Below are 18,473 nucleotides of genomic sequence, written 5' to 3'. Positions count from 1 at the left end.
GGTTATAAATTTTTACCCTATGTTGAGCCATTTTTTACCCTGGGTTGTGCTTTTGTGCAAGTTATATAGTGTAAAACTGTAGTGCAAGAGTTGTTTAGCAAAAGATGAGTAATGACAAGGTGTTTAGCAAAATACAACCAATCGTAAACCGCCTCTCATCTCATTAAATATTCATGTGCTTTGTACAGAAATATTCATGCTCTGTTTAGTTTCAGTGTCTGAAGGCGACAGTTAAAATGTTGAACAGTGACAGCAAACACTCATCTTTGTTTTCCTTCTATTTTTGTCTTTGATATTTTTGAAGTTTCTTGCTTTTTCAGAGTATGTTTCAGAAGACAACCAGAACAGATTTATATGGTGATATTTCCACAGATGGACAAGCGGTTAATAAAATGTGCTGTACTTGTCCAATCAACGTTATTCACCTTATGCAAAGAAGAACACCATCACAGAGTGCTCAAATGTAATACTGAAATCTAACTACCCCCAGTTAATTCCCAACTAACTCAAGATTACTTTACCTCAAGGTTAAAAATGACCATTCCAAATATGAAATATAATAGAACGTCCATGTGGGACTGAAGTAGTTTCAAAAAGAAGATATTTTGTAGAATGTTTCTTGTCCACACAATACCACCGAGATCAAAATCTCTTCTTTAGTGTTCCACAGATAAAAGAATGTAAAACCAATTTGGAACAACATGAGGAGGCTTAATAAATGATGACAGAAATTTCACTTTTGAATGAACTATCCTTTTAAGTCCCACGGGCAAATTCAGTATACAGATTAGCCAAATGCTTGTAGGGATAATATTCAGAAGGCTATGGGTTTGAGTCCCCGGGGCCTAATGCCTTGGAGCAGAGCTGCATTGTGCCATGCTGATGTGGCTGGAACAGCAGGTGTGTGTCTGCTTTTATCAGAGAGTGCCAGAGTGAGTAAACTGTTTAGATAGAGTCCATCTGTGCCGGCACTGCGGAGAACACAGTGGTGTCCAGTCAGCTGCTTTAGGACGGTGCGCAAAGAATCGGTCATCATATGGATCCAGGATGAATCAGAGCAAGAATGCATGGAAGAAGATGTATAAAAGAAGATGTGGCCTTTACAAGTGCACCACTGTGCCTCTCTTTCTGCTCTTTTCCTCTCAATGCTCAGGTCTCAAATGTGTTATATCAGCACTTTTAGTCACTCCATGCCGGAACAGTTTTGACCCAAAGAATGTCGACGTCCCACGTCTGGCAAACAGCGGCACCCTCTAATCAAGTCCCGAGTCACCATCTCACTCACCACATGTAGATTTATTGCCTCGCCGTACACTTGTAGGGCTCTTTTCAAGCATCATGATTAATCGGCCAAGGACGCCGATAACAGAGTCATGACATGCCTGTTTTCTCCCCGGTTTCATTCATTTGTCTGAAGGTCGAGAGAGCGGAGAGAGATTGTGAACTGAGGAAGAAACAGAAAAGCAGAGGAAGCCTGAACGGGTCATTCCTGGGCTGCTAAGCATCATGCCTGTGTTCGTGTGGCGTTATGTGCCTTGGTTGATTAGCACTGATGAGAAGCAGATGGCTGCAGAGGTATAGTAAGACGACACAGCATTAGCGGTTAGCATGCTAGCCGGGGTTGCGCTGCAGCTGACACCGTTCTTGTGCCGCAGCTGTGTGCTAAACGTTCGTAAAAGCAGGACTTTGAACAGCGCTGAAACAAAATACATGTGCATACACACTCGTTTAACGCTATAGACAGACATTTGGCTATTGAATGCAGTTCAGGGAAAAGTGAGGCGAGTTGTGATCCTTGTGCCAGAACAGAGTTGGGCTCGGACCCAAACGATCCATCACGATAAGTTGTCACAAGAGACTTGACTGCAGCAACATGGCTGAAGGATTTTGTTCCTTCTAATGCCTGTGTAAACACAGTGTCAGTGTTACTACGGACCACTGAGCCTGTTTTTGAGTACATTTTCATGCCCGTTGTGCAGGTCGAACAGTTGGCTGAGGTGGGAAAGGCCCAACAGGTTTAGTCCTGAATGATCAAAAAATGAACGGTTAGCTAATTAACTGGTTTAGTATTGATTGTGAAACAAGACCCTGGAATAGCATTAAACTGGCTGGGAGAAATGAAAGAGAGAGAGAGAGAGAAAGATGATCATGAGTTTCTGTCTTCCTGTCGAACAGGAAATCTGCAGTCTAATCCAATTACACAAGAACTCAACGCTTAATCAAATAAGGTTTAAAAACACTGTATTCATCCGTTTCAGTCATGTGACCTTTTCAACCTGGAATGGAGAATAAAACATTCATGTTTTTGTATTGTTTTCTGTTGTTTTCTATTACACAATAAAATATACAGTACCATAACTTCTCATTTCAACTATTTAAAATAAGTGTTTTCCGTTTTCATATATTTGAAAATGTAATTTATTCCTGTGATGCAAAGCTGAATTTTCATCAGTCATTACTCCGGTCTTCAGTGTCACAGGATCCTTCAGAAATCTAAATAATATGCTGATTTGGTGCCGAATAAACATTTCTTATTATGAATCAGTTAAAAACAGTTGTACTGCTTAATAACTTTGTGGCAACGTCATAATTCTTTGATGAATAGAAAGTTTAAAAACAGCATTTATTTGAAATAAAAATCTTTTGCAACATTATAAATGTCTTTGCTCTCACTTATGATCAATTTAATGCACCCTTGTTGAATAAAAGCAGTAATCTTTTATAGCCTTTAAACTTCTGAATGGTAGAGTAAGTGTGAATGATGACTTCACTAATGCCATTATGCATTTAATTAGTAGATCTTTGGGGTTTTAAATTTAAATTTACACATAATGAATGTAACATCAGGCTTCATGAACTTCTAGTTTAATTGTATCTGACTCGATTAGCTCTATGTTATAAATTTAATTTACATGGGTAATGACTGCTAACATGTAAAAGACGTCCGAGATGAAATATCAGTGCTTTAGGCTGAACATTTTCTAACAAAATGAGCAAAAACCAAAAGGTATAACAATTATTCTTGCAGTCCCCCTGGGAGCAGTTTCACTTTTTCAAGATTAATAAATAGAAACTAGGACTATGGTCACATCCCTCATGTATTCGGCGAACAAAGCATGAGCATAATGAAACACTATCATAACCTAAACTGTTCTAACAGTAAATTAATGTTACATCAAGAAAAAAAATATTTGGTGTTATACTGTATGTTAAGTGCACTAAGGGTTCACAGGGAATCAGTTAAAACTGATTGTCTGATTACACAAAGATTGAAAGCACAGATTTGGCTCTAATCAAAGCACCCACAACAGAACACCTTCTCAAAGCACATGATTTCATAACCTGTTTCATGAGGAATTAATAGCGAGAAGAATAACAAACAATACAAAATGCATGCATATCACAAGGCAATATAATTAGTGTGTTTACCCTTTCAGTCAAACCATGACTTGAACGCAACACAAATTTCTCATTAGAAAATTTCTTCGTCACCAAAAGCCCAAAAACTTTATAAAGATGAAAATGCTAAACAACATTATATACATACATATATATATATATATATATATATATATATAATTCGGGGTTTTTTTTACGTTTTTTTTTTTACTTGTTTTTCAGAAACTACCTTATTCTTTTATTTGAGGCAACAAATTAATTATTTCTTCATAATTATTCTTCGGGAAATTTTCATGCACAAAATAGTGAAATCTGTATATCAAGTAAATCAAACTCGCCAAAGTGTCAGTAAAGTCAGAAAAAGCTTCATCCCTGACCAAAGCTATACCACTGCCTTAAAGGTCATATCATGAAAGATCAAATTTTCCTTGATCTCCTGAAATAAAAGTAGCACCCACGTCTCTGCATATCCTTCTGAAGGATCCCAGCATTAGAAACAAGTGACTTTTATTTTTATCAGGACTTCCTGACTGTTTTATTCTGGTCTTTACTGTTTGTGAAATACATTCATTTTACTGATCACAATGTAATGCAGCTTTGCAAAGAAATTGTTACTGAAGGATGAGGCAGCAGAAACTATATTAGACCCGACAGCAAACCCACAACTCAGTAGCTGTAACTCATTTCAAATGCAAAGAGGTTAGCCAATCATAATGGAGGTCATTTACATGGTGGTCTTAAAGGTACAGTAGCAAAAATAAATAAATAAATAAAATGAAAGTAAATATAACTTAATGTCACCCATTATATAAGTATTTAAGATTACATATAAACATTACAGTTAATTTTGCTGTCATGCCAGCCATTACATTTGTCATTTATGTAGCTGGAGGGCTACACAGCCATATTATTTATTTATTTTTGAGCAGGTCTTTTATCTGCACAGTTTCACCTGAGGGAGGACAGGAACATGTGTGAAGGGTGAGTTTGACGCCCTTGCTGGGTAGCCTGTCCATCAGGCAGCAAAAGCTTCAGACTACATTCAGTACATGACAAACTCATTTATTGTCTTATCTATGTTATCTACCGTTTTTAAATATGGTTTTAGGCGAAGTACATCCACCATTTCTAGCAAAGGTTTGGTTTTTAGGCTTTCAACAGATTTGAATTCTCTCAGTTGCCATGGTGATGATGACTTGCTGGGGCACAACTGCTAGATGGCGCCAATATTTCAACACTTATCTACTCATCTCCTGCATGAGTGTCCGCCTGTGTGACTGTGAGCAAGTGCATGAGGGAGTTTGTGAGTGTCAGAGAGAGTGAGTGTGTGTGAGAAAGAGAGGGTGAATGAGAGATTTGACGTTAGTCTAAATGAAATGAGCCTAGAGGAGAAACTCAGCATGCTGTCAAGACAGAGATGGACAAAGAGAGGGACAGAAAGTTGGTGGATAACAGACAGACAGCGGGTATGGAACAGACAGGGAGAGAAAGGGACAGACAGCTGGTAGAGGACAGGCAGCAGGTAGAGGGCAGACAAACCTTGAGTCACTCGAACAAACGTTTGTCTCAGGGATGCAGAGAGAGCCGGCATTTAGAAATGATGCTGTATGCAGTAAAACTGGCCTTTTGTGTTGCATTAAAACATCTGTAGAGTAAATTTTTCCAATCGGCAAAGATATAAAACATGCCATTAACATGGTACTGCATGATAGAAACTGTTAGGAAATGCTCAGGAGTTTTTTGAATTGACAAAGATGAAAGTTAACGGTCACAATACCAACTCAGAGAAAAAGCATTTTGCGCTAATTTATTCAATGTGAAATTGTGTGATTTGTAATAAAAAAAAACTAAGTATGAACCTGCACATATTTCATTTCAGTTATGTTAAACATCTCAAATAGTTTCTTTAAAAGTTGTAAACCTCTGAATGTGTTTCAGATTCGTCACCGAATTGAGCCGGGGCCTGTTTTTCTGTCATATTACAGGGGGGGTTGGTTTGAGTGGATTTTGATGGAGACACAAGAGCAGCAGTCGTTTCAGACCGTGTGTGATGCTGGCATGACTGATGTGGTACATAAATCACTCTATGTAATATGCCCCTGCCATCTTGGGAGGGAAACCCACTCCATTCCCCCTACAAATACACACATCCATCACTCCCTCATTCAATATCCCCAAACAAGAAAACAATACACTACCAATGTGTAATTAAAATTCAAGTGTATGCATCATTAATTATACTAATCGGGTGGTCTGATTATTGAAAATGTGTTCCAGGGTCTTGAGTCAACAGCAATTTCTCGATATACAGTAAGACAATTAGAAAATTATGAATTGCAACACAGGAAGGGCTGTAAAGTAGTCAACTGATATATGTTCCACGGTTATTGCTGATGCTTGATATATACACAAAATGCAGCAAACAGTAAATGAGATGTGCTTAAACATCTGAAATGAAACACACACTTGCTTTACACAATGTAGTCAATATATAGGCCTAGTCTTTTAAAAATATTTACAATTAAATGGAGTAAGGCAAGGTTTGCCTTTCATTGGTAAGGCAACACTTTTCATTCTTACAGCAGATACAGTTGCCCAAATATGAATCAATTAATTGGCCTGACCAAGATAAAGGTTTATTGCTACTGAAAACACATGCACCCAAAAATTAAATTTTTCAACCTGATCTCATGAGAATTAATAAATATTGTACTAGATGGTGATTTAGTATAAATTGTGTATGATCTGACTCAGGAGATTTCTGAATTGTCAAAGGAGAAATGTAGACATTTTATAAAAAGAAGTAAAAATAACAAGAAGAATTTGTATGAATTCATACAATCTGACTTGAATGAAAATGAAAATGATTTGTGGGTAAATGTAACCATAAAGGTGCACCACTAAACCCAACACATGAGTATATTGTACATGGAAAAAACAAAATAATAATAATAATAATAAATAAATTATGTACAAACAATTTCACTCATAAATTGCCAGTAAATTTAACAAACTATTCTAAAGAAACTGCAAGTAAATTTTTCAATGAAAAATTTAATTTTGAAGTACAAAAACTTAATAGTATTACCTTGTAAAATGTACTCCAGTAATTTTTATTTACATAATTATTTAATTACATAAATTTTTCACAGTGTACAAAAACCAAGAATACATACAATGAATATAAATTCTTATATAAAGTCTTAAAATTACTCTAGCATTCTTAATACTATAGAAGTTTTCCTAATAAATTACGAAGCGGTGATTTAGTACAAATCTGTAACGATGCGATTTGTACGAAAACGTATGATCATCAAAAAATAGACATTAATCTGCATCCCTAACTCCACCTCTAAATGAGCTGAGGCATGAGCTGGACGTACGAAAATGTACAAATAAGAACGAGCAAATTCATAACAGCCACCAATTTGCCAAAACTTAAAATAGAACGATCATGAGCCTGTGCTGGAATTATCGTAACTGATTTCATACTTGATACACCAAAGCAAAACTCAGCTCACACTTGCCATTATGAAACTGCGATGAGACCCAGGTGATGGGAATAACTGTAATTTCGTGCACATGAGGACACCTGAGTGAGTTAGATCAGGTCAAGGCCATGTGATAAATCGCCAAGTGCGTGCTTTCTGAGTGCCAGTCAGACCCATAATGCCTTGCTCTCATAGCTGAGTGAAGCTCAAACTGATGAATTAAACATGCAACCTACACTGAGAATTCAGCACTACCCAAACTAGACCGCTAACAGGAGGGACATCTAAAGACAGACATAGAAGAGAGAGAGAGATGGGGTATGAAGGAGATGGGAAATACTGAAACATCCACGCAAAAGACCCAACCATCATGTCCCAAGGTCAGACTTGTCGCTAAACCTTCTGACAGTTGTTCTCTCCACCTCAGGCCTGTAATCTTTGCGCTATTGCTTCAACTGTGAGCCAAAAATCAACTGTGAGCCAACATTTTGTTCTCTTTTTCTCGCTATCATTCATGGTGCTGGTTAATATCGAGCGAGGCAGTGCGCTGTACGACTGAGGGTTTAAAAGAGACAGCAGTCTGCAGGGAGCTGATCTGATATTCACTCAGAGCAAACGCATCAGGACTGGCCTACATACACAACCATACTCACACTTCCACCCACATTATAGAGGAGAAAAAGAACCCTCTTAACTCTTTCACAACTTTTTCTCTCACATGCGGTCTCATTTTCTCTTTTATCACTTATTATTAGGCAAGAACCACTATTAGTATTACTCATATTTAAAGTTTAGGGAATTAAACAAACTAGTATAAAGTTTAAAAGTAGTGATGTAACGGAAGTAGTGACAAATCTGACATATTATGTAAATCTGGAAAAATGTAGTGCAGGGACTTTGTCCAACGATAGTTGATCTGATTGAAAGCTTGCAGCCAATTGTTATAAAGGGGCGGGTTTAAGAAAGATCTATTGATATTCTAATTAAAAACTACAAGGTCATTTTTAATTGTTAAAAAAATGAAATGGATGGATTGTTCACAATAAGATAAATAATATGCATTTAGAAAATAGAGCGAACTTTCATTCCATGCAGACTTTCATGTTTTTATCGTAATTCACAAGAGCTATAAAATATATCGGTGGCATTTATGGTAAAATACTGGCACCTGTGGTTGCCAGAACTTTACTGTAAAAAAAAATATGGTAGCAACATTTTAGGTTTTACTGACTTAACTAGGGTTGGGTATCGTTAGAAATTTTTTACTTTTTTTTTTACTATTTTACCTTAATTGAATGTAGTGATGTAGTGTTGCTGTAAGGTAGTAAGTAATGTTGAGTAATGCTAGTCCATCAATCACATGTGCTTCAAAGTTGATGTTTTTTTACACTATCAATAACATTTTGCTTTTCAATCAGGAATAAGCTGGTTGGCCAAATAGTCCATTGAGGGCTAAGACACTTGTTCATTTCCTTAAATTAATGAAATATGAATTGTTATACTTATAACCATGTATACACACACTCCATAAAGCCCCCATTTTACAAATAATATTGCAGTCAGGAGATGGTGTGATGCAATGAGTGGTTTCCACATTTTTAAACATTTAAAATGCATGAAAATAAATATTTTCTATCACTTTGTTTATCACTCTTGAAATGACCTGTACACTAAATAATCTAACCTTCATACTTACATAACAATAGCAGTCTATTTATTTAGCGGTCCAAGTTGAAGTCAGTATGTATATTAATGACAATTTGCGACAAATATAATGTAATTTAGTGGAGGCAGGAGCTGCGCGCTGCCGGTACATGTACAGTCAGACAAAACCACGTGCACAGTTATCAAAGACGCGAGTGTGCGTACAGTCGTGGAAAACGATGTGTTCGGCAGTTAAAGACGCGACGCGTCTGTGGAGTGCGCGTCATGGGAAACAATGTGCTCAGTAATTAAAGAGGCAGGGCGGCGTTTCTGTTATTTGGTTTGTGACATCCTTTACGGGAAACGCCGGTGCAAGGCTGCTCACAGCGCTTGGTCACGTGTCATACCAGAACCGTTTTCGGAACCGAAACTTAAATTGCTCACGGTTCCGGTTCTTTTCAAAAAACAGTTCTCGGTTCCCAACCCTAGACTTAACTTTATGGTTTTCACTGTAAATTGTACAATTACTTTTTTTTTTTTTTTACTTACAAAACACATCATTTTAAATAACAGTATTTTACTGTAAAATTTCATTCAATCTAATTACACTTATTTACCATAAATAGTAGCTACGGAAACTTATTGTTTAACCAATTAACAGGTTTTTGTAGCATTTTTACAGTCTTTTGCTGTTAAAATCAAGATAATTTTTACAGTGTATAGAACAGTAAGGTGATTCGAGATATTTAAGAAGAGATTCAAGTATTTCTTGAAAATAGCCTGAAATTCAGGATACATCTGATCTTTGAACACACAATGAGTCAAACCTAAACTTTACATTGAAACCTAAACTTTCTACAGAAACCCAACAGAAGGCAAAACTCTTACAGCTGAATAAGTTTCTCCTTCAATTTTTTGAAGATGCCTGTCAATAGAAATGGTTTGTCAGATTTCCAGAAGTAAGTAGGTTTGTATTTAAAGGCTATTAGATTCAATTTTTTCAGATGGTGGGTAATAAAAAGACCCTGTACTTAACTTAGTTCCATCATTATGCAGGGGCATGTTGGATGTTGTCAGTTTACTCCTCAACTGAAGAGGAAACAACAGATGTAGTTTGGTCTTTATGTAGTACCGCTGTTAATGGGTCAAAGAACTACTAACCCACCCACTCTTGTTACTTAAACATCACACTACTGCTGGTTCCTTATGAGCATGAAAAAACATGAATCATAGGGATGTCCATTTAAAACGTTTATTTCGCAATCAAACCACAGCTAGGGCTAATTATCCAGAAAAATGTTGTTCTGACTGGAATACGTAAAATAGGGGTCGTCATGATTTTATCAGGACGTCTGGTCACCCTTGGGAGTGGGCTGGTAAGAAAACACCGACCAACCACTCAAAACACCAGATCAAACAGGAAAAAAAAAAGTTACATTTTGAACACATAGCAACACACTGGCAAATATGCCACGGACAATCACGACTCACTTTTTTCCTTAAAATGTAAAAATCTAGTTCTGATATTTTGTATAACCCATAAAAACCTAAACTTTTGACCGTATGATGCATTTTATAAGTCGTGTAGTAAAACAATTAAACACAAGGAGCTGTTCACCAGTAAACAAGTGGAAATTATCTGTTTGTGTTAATAATACAGTATGATTAAGTGCAGCTTTTTTACTCAAACTGGACAAACATTTCAAACTCGAAGTACGTAGCAGATCTGGTTCAAGATTAAAGTCTGTGTGCGAAATCCAAGTTTATTTCCGCCCCAAAAATCCTGCTTCTCATATGGAAAATATTACCGATGAAATATTAAAATGATGAACTGACGTTACAGTGATAATTACGTCCAGTCGCAACTTGTTTAGCGCAGTCCAGACCTTCACGCACAGAGCTCGCACACACTCATGCAGTCTTTGCTAGGGGGACCGTAGTTGAGGAGTGAGAGATGGTTATTAGACTCCCGTGTCGTGACCCACTGCTGACTCACATGTTAACGGGGGGCTTTGGTTCTTTCCCATAATGCTGAGGGTGCCTGCGGTGCAAATGTGTCACAAGCAGCTGTTTTCTGCTTTATTAACATATACGCTTTTATTCATGCAGTCTGTCATGCTTCCATTTATCTACTGCCTTATCCATTCATGCATCCTACTTGCTCTGGATGTGACACTGAGCACTGGGTTTGGGAGAAGAGGACCAAACGGAAAGGCACACGCACACGCACACACACATATAGGAGTTTTATGAGCTGGGTGGAGTGTATACACATCAAACATGCAGAATGCGTGTTTGCATGCATGTGTGTGTGTTTAGGGAGCCTAGTGATGTAAACAAATCCCTTGAAGTTCACTATGAAACTTTTCCTGCACCTTTTGAGCAACAAACATTGGGTCCCACTTTATATTAGGTGGCCTTAATTACTATGAACTTACATTTAAATTAATCATTTGGTGAAATGCAATTATTGTGTACATACATGTTTTTACATTGTACTTATATTTGTAATAATGTAAAATATGTGAAAAATAATGTGTTTTTCGGACAACCTAGTATGAGAGCCTGTTCTAGTACACCCCCAAAACAAAAGAGCATAATAGGACCCCATTAAAAATACCTGCATGTAATTAATCTATCATTAATTTCTGTAATTACATTTATAATTATACTGTTGACCCACCCTTAAACCTACCCATACCACCAAACCGGTCTCTAACCAAAAGTGTTTTGCAATACAATATGAACACATTGTACTTATTTTTTCATTTAAGTACTTAGTAGTTAAGGCTACCTGTGGGACCAAACATTGTAACTCAAATCATTCTAACTCAAAGAATGCAGCTTGTTTAAGAGGTGAGCTATTATTATTTTTTATAAGCATTCAGATTTATGGTTTTCACTTGACAGACAAAAAAAAAAAAGCATATTAACATTGAAGTAGAGAGCTAAACTACCACAAACTACAACTGGGGTCAGTAAGAATTATTACTGTTTTTTGAAAAGAAGATTCTTATGCTTACCAAGGCTGCATTTATTTGATAAAACCGTTAATCATTTATCTGCAAAATCAGTAATATATTTACATTTTCAAATAACCATTTTCTATTTATAATAAAGACATTTATAATTAATAAATTATTTTAAAATGTAATTTTTTTCTGTGATGGCAAAGCTAAATTTTGAACAGCCATTACTCCAGTCTTCACTGTCACATGATCCTTCAGAAATCATTCTAATATGCTGATTTGGTGCTCATAAAAGATTTCTTAATATTATCAGTGTTGAAAATGGTTGTGATGCTGGAAACAGTGTTACATTTTTTCAGGATCCTTAGATGAATATAAAGATTAAAAGAATAGCATTTACTTGAAAACATATATGTTTCTTAACATTACAAATGTTTTTACAGTCACTTTTGATCAATTTCATGTGCCCTTGCTGAATAAAAAGTATGAATTTCTTAAAAAAAAAATAATAATAATAACTTCGGAGTGATCAAATAACAGCATATTGGCAGCCACCAACCCTAGCATCATGGCATCTACTATTTAACAAACAAATGCTGCTCTTGTTTTATTTGTTTACATTATGCTCATAAACACTGTTTAGAGAAATGTTAGCATTACAGTGCATTAAAGAGGGGAAAAAACATTTTAAAAATCCAGAGAATCAACTATATTTGTACTGATAAGTAAAAGTATTTTCCACAACAGTAAAGATGATACTGGGTGCAGTATGAGCATGTAGTATCACCATTGTGCACTTAACCCCAGGTTGCTCCAAGGGGACTGCCTGAGCAACAAGTGTACTGCGAGTCACTTTGGATAAAAGCATTTGCTAAATTACTACTTAGTGTTCAGCATGTGATTACCGACATATTAAAGTAGCATGCCACAATCAATTTAAATACAGTAAACATGTATGAAAGCACACTGGCTGGAAACACAAGCACTGATGTAAAGCAGAAGCGAGAGTAGATGATTTGTGCTCAACATGCGTGTTTTCACAGACAGCTAATAAGTCCCAAGTGTTGCACTCCTGTGATTGTTCGACACCTAACATGTCCCACAATCCCACAGTGACCAGCGCCAACTGCTCTGCAGATTGAGAAGCCTTGCTGACAGTGTGGCCTCATTAACTGACCGTCCTAAGACATATTTCTCAAATTAAGTTTCAGAAGTGAATGAGGAGTGGCTTGTTATTATATCTAGTAAACAGAAGCAAAATCAATTGGATCTGCAAAGATCCACATCGTTGTCTTTATGTTACATAGAGGATACATAGAGTCAAACAAGGAAAGCAAGAAACTGGAGACCATCTCTGTGTGAAGGCAGACACTCTTAGCCAAAGCCACGGAAATAAACAAGCTGACAACTTTCCCGACTTCACCGCGCTTGCGAAGGATTTATGTTGATGCAAGTTTGGTGGTCTTAAATATTCATTAAGTAAACATTAAATACTCTTTGAACAAACAACATTAGCAAACAGATTCCAGGAAACTAACAACCTGTGTACACTTGCGTGGGATTTTGGTGACCTGCATGTGTTCGACAGTGACAGAAGCAAGCAAGAAACACTCGATCACTCGGCACTGCCCTGAGGAAGGAGGAAAAGTCCAAGACAGAAAGTCATCCGAGATGGCGTCCTGGAGGCTCGTCAGACATTTTGAGATCTAGCATAAACATATTCGTTTAGCTAATGATTTGAATTACCTGTCACATGAACCTGGCACAAAGCCGAAGGAGGAAAGAAGCCAGATAATGCCGCCCTCATTACCAATCAATGAGCATCAGGGAACCAACAACCTTCAAGACAGAAAAAGAGCGAAAAGGAGAGAGGAATGCACAAACTAAAAACTTTCGAGCCATTTCAAACACATGTCTCTACACTGTGACATTTTTCTATGAAAAGCCTTATAAATGATTGGAGTGACATAATTTCATCACAGCATACAGCTGATATAACATCAATGCAATGACTGCATTAATTCAGTATTTCTGCCCTGGTTAAAGGCGTCTACTGCAGAACAAAAATTTTACAAAACGTGTCTCAGTAACTGCTTGTTCTGACACAAACATTCAAGCACTTCATGAGTCACATTCAACATTCCAGAAAGTGACAGTGTATCATAGTGCACAAAACATGCTTTCCATCTTCCTGCTGTTTGAGTGTTTGTGCAGCAGAAGAGGTTCATGTTTGGCTGTGATAAGTCGCTCGGCTCTGGACCTGTGATTGACTGAGGCTGTCTTTACCTGAAAGCCTGCCCTCATCAGCAGCGGTAGACCACAACACAACACAAACATGAACACATCTGCTGGGCTACAGGCCACCTCGGAGATCCTGCTCTGTTAGGACACAAATATGCAGTCTACTAAAGGTTGGGTTAATCATTCAGTTGTTTTTTGTTCACGTTTAACTGGCTTTTATTTGTCAGTGGATTTCCACTTTATACTGACACCTGTTGGCCTGGATGCATGAAGTTGTTTACGTCACAACAGTTTTTATCTCACACTATACACATTAATAAAACATTCTTTTAAAATATAACATTTTGGATTCAATTGCAATTATTTTTGTGCATTGTTGGTGGTTACATGGCTGGCTGTTCTTTTGCACTTTTTTTTCATAACAGTTGCTGTGAGTTGCACACTTCTTTATGCTTGTATGACATCTCAAAGCACTACGTAAAATGTATGTTATTGCACTATTTGTTAGTAGTAACACAGTCAATTGTATGAGACATCTGGTCATATGATCGCAACTTTGGTTGCAGTTTGGTCTAGATAACTGATATGACTGGAGTCTTCATCTCATCTTTTATCCATCACTTTGAAATTCCTTAAAAGTACTGTTTATGTCATTAGAAGCAAAACTTTTCTCTAATTAGCAAACAATTACTAAGAGAAACTGAAAAGTTATAAGAAAATGTTGTGATGATGTTTCAGCATCAAGAGTAAAGATGTAAGATGCAACTCTGAATATAACAAAGACAAGCTGATCAAAGATAAACGTTTACTGCCAAAGCTGTCAAAACAAAGCATCTAAAATTAGATTCGGGACCCTTTTCCCATCACTGTCGTCCTGCTTCTATTTTAATTCCAAACAAAGAGTCTATCTCAGTTTATTCACTCAATCAAACGGGCCATGAAAAACGCACCACTGTCCCTCACAGACAGCGCTAAAGAAACATCATTATTCCAGTTGTCATAATCAAGTAGCCTTTTTGCATGACAGATGTGCAGTAGGCCTGAGGGGGCGGGGCTAATGTTTTGACAGCAATTTACAGGCTTTGCTCGGATGCGTTTGTTCACTCAGGTGCGGCAGGTGAGCGCGCGGGGAGCGGGCTTATCGCGAGCCGTGCTGTTGCTATAGGTCGGCAGCTCCGTTGCCACGGCGCCAACAGGCGACGGCTGGAGGCCCTGGATGGAGGGGGATCTTGTGAAGGGAAGAGAGTGAGGCTCCGCGCTCTTCGCAAGCGCGCAACCTGTGGAGACTGCTGCGCCACACCAGCTGTCTGATAAGAAGGGGAATTCAACAGATGCACGCTAGAATGAGGGGGCATCACTGACGGTGCTTCATTTCACCATTTGAGATGCTCGCAACAGAATAATCACTGTGAACTTATGCGCTGATGACACCACCCAGAATTCATTTTAGCTGCTGGACTGTGATCAATGCAGTCTGGCCGCACAAAAAGATTAAAAGGCCATTTTAAGTCTGAAGCAGCTGACAGGATAATCGATTGGCATCTGTGCGCGCGTCTCTGACCACATGATCTATATGCATGATCAAGCAGTGGCGAGCCATCCAACAAGTTCATCAACTACATTAACGCATTTCCCTCCAAAATAATAATAAAATAGCTGTCGGGCATGAGTGGTTATATTGCATGACATTTGTTGATCGTCCTCCAAAGGAGATATGAGTGCGCATGCATATAGTGTGTTTGAAAATGGAAGGGTTCGGGTTTGGGTACACCCCCGCGTAATGCCCATGATAATGCCAACACACTCATCATACACCCCCTAACACATCCATATGGCACACACACACACACAGTTTCCAAACAGAGGGAAGACAAATAGAGAAATTACCTTGATGGTTTTCAAGGGTGTCCTCCGGTATATACATGTTTTTGCTTTCATTTACCATATATGTGGTCCAGCTTTATCCGAAGGTGAATGAAGAAAAGGTTGTAAAAAAAAAGGAGGGGGTAGGAAAAAACAACCCAAGGGAAAGAAATGAAAGAAAAAAATGAAAAACGCAAAGCGTAAGATATTCCTTCTCTTGCGGCTTAGTTAATATTACCTGATCCCCATTATGGAGCTAAAGATCAGGAAAGGATAATCGCAGGAACCACCTAAGAAAACGAACCAGTGCATCTTTGGAACATCCGGGCCCTACCTAAGAAACATGATACCAGCGCCGCTTGCTGATAATCGATAATCAAATCGGCGCGATACGCTCGGAAACGGTTCGAAAAGGATGCTGCAAGAGCCAGGAGAAGCGCAGGAAAAGCGGGCGTAGGTTTCAGAGACCGTTTCAGAAAGCGCAGCAAAAGGTAAAAGGTGTGTATATTCCAGATCTCACGGGCTTCAATCTTCACATATGATCGATTCCATCTGAGATGTTCCACAGCAGGCGTAGTTTGCGTCGCGCCTCGTTAGGAAATAGAGTGCAGAATCGGCCGCGTCCAGTCCATATTGGAGAGAAAGGGGAGTAGTCAGTCTGTGGCCCTGCAGAGAGAGAGCGCACACCACCAGCTTCTCTGCAATGATCTGACGACCAGACCCCCTCCCCTGTAGACTCCCTGACTGCTTCCAGATGTGACTGCGCTAGAAAGCAGAATAAATCCTCCAAGCTTTTCCACACGGGCTGTATCTCTTGAGGGGGAGAGAGCAAACTTGGGAATCAGCTCCAATACAGTGAAGCGTAGCTAGACTAAGAACCGATTCGTGTTCTTTTACAGTCCGGAATCATGTCAGAAGATGATTTGTACCACAACCAATCTGGCGTAAATACGCTCACAGTCACGGCTCCATGCACCATGTTTAGACATTATCCACTGCCTGCTGCCTGCCGGGATGCCACTTCTGGGAGAATGTTGAGTTCTCCAGCAGCAGGTGTCGGGGCTGATTTATCCCTTCAGCTGAGGTTTAACCAGCCTGATCTTCCCATGGCAGGACTGGTGGGCTCTGATAAAGGGGACGATGGGGCCTGGGAATTTCTGCAAGATGACTGAGAATCTTTCATCAGTACGGCCTAGTATGAATTTAGCAGGCCCTTCCCTGGTCCCTCCCTCCAGCCATGAGAAAACTTCACATGTCCCAAGAGACATCCCCTGCCCCCAGACTATCATTTCTCACTCTCTGCGCATCAGAATTGCAGATTTTGAATTTTCAATCATTCAGAAGAATCATGAAGCATGTAGCAGGAAAGAGAGGCACTCAAAACAGCAGGTTTTCAGGCGTCCAATCTACGGCCAAGTTCTTTGATTGAATTTGGCTTTGAACAAAAGTTAATGACAGAGGTCAGCGATTTCCCATCAGCATCCTCAAATAATTGATTAACTTTGGTATGTTTATGCAAAGCACAGAGGAAATGTTCACAAAGTGTTTTTCAGTGCCACCCTGTAATCATAAGCTTCTGGGAATCCAGGGATCCAAAGAATCACGGGCATTGGTACAGAAGGAAAACTGGTTAATGCATGGCTTCAAAGATTACAAAGTTCCTCCCAGTTTCCACACTAAATGTCAAGATGAATCACGTCTCTGTCTGCACACTGAATGTGATATACAGGTGCATCTCAATAAATTAGAATGTCGTGGAAAAGTTGAGTTTCACAATTTGAGTTGAATTACTGAAATAAATGAACTTTTCCACGACATTCTAATTTATTGAGATGCACCTGTACAGCAGTGGCCGTAGTCTACAGCCACAGGCTGCATGACTCTTTTACTAACACTATAATTAACTAAACATAACTGAGGCGACACATCTTCTTCCCTTCTGTACTGACTCTTACCCTATTTATCTCCATGTAATGGGAATTAAGTATATTGAACATAAAGGTTTTAGATCGAAGGTAAATGTTAATTGATCAAGTTTACCAACTTTTTTTTTGGCAAGATTTGTCAGCACAGGTGAAACATACAAATTTGTACATAAAAAGATTAATTTTAACAACATCATAAAAACTGCATGGGCTGCTGTGCTCTCTTGGAATAGGTCAGAAATCCTGCCGAGAACAATGACAGATCACGAGTAATTGTATAGTGATGCCCTCTAGTGGTAAACGAGTAAAGTGTCGTTGAGTAAATTGTGCTTTAGAAGGTGCATTTGGAAAAGACTGTTTAGTTATAATACGACAGTCACTCTAAAGCAACCCTGGTGTCTTGCTCAAGGGCACAATAGCTTTCAGCTTCTACGTTTTTCCTGTTGCAACCTTCATGTAAAATCCCTAGTTGAAACCTCTTTTAAGGGTGCACACATTTTTATGTTATGCTAATGTTGTATTGGCATGAGTTGTCATGTGCAAAGGCATGAATTCGGCTACTAGTACAATTTTAAAGTGAGATATGATTATTTTAATAAGTCCAAAGGGGGATAAATAGAGATAATACAAATATTTGATTATGTGGTTTTGCTATTCATTTCTATTGGAATAGAACAAGAGGGGAAAAATCCTAAGTGCGCTTTTAAATTACAGTAACACAGGGAGGTTTGACTTTTAAAATTGCAGCAGGACAGTAAGTCCTGTGGACTGCGAAATGTAGCCTGTGTGTTTTAGAAGGTACACACAAACAAATTAAACAATTACAAAAACTTAATGCCTACCAGAGAATGAATAGTGCAGGAATGCGAGAACTTCAAATCCTCAAGGGCTCCCCTTCAGCACAAACTCTGCGGCGTCAGCTCACTTTATTACAATCAATC

General features: G+C 38.4%; 1 protein-coding gene across 1 annotated transcript in view; it reads right to left on the bottom strand.

Moving 5' to 3' along the window:
* Positions 1-18,473, bottom strand: part of LOC107694143 (voltage-dependent L-type calcium channel subunit alpha-1C-like) — a 132,931-nt gene that overhangs the window by 113,822 nt on the left and 636 nt on the right. The window contains 1 exon segment of the mRNA XM_016493748.1: positions 18,375-18,413. Coding sequence (XP_016349234.1) covers positions 18,375-18,413 — 39 coding nt within the window.

The sequence above is a fragment of the Sinocyclocheilus anshuiensis genome, unplaced genomic scaffold (genome assembly GCF_001515605.1).
Source record: "Sinocyclocheilus anshuiensis isolate Anshui unplaced genomic scaffold, SAMN03320099.WGS_v1.1 scaffold1003, whole genome shotgun sequence".
NCBI classification, from domain to species: Eukaryota; Metazoa; Chordata; class Actinopteri; order Cypriniformes; family Cyprinidae; genus Sinocyclocheilus; species Sinocyclocheilus anshuiensis.
This window is presented reverse-complemented; position numbering and strand designations above follow the sequence as displayed.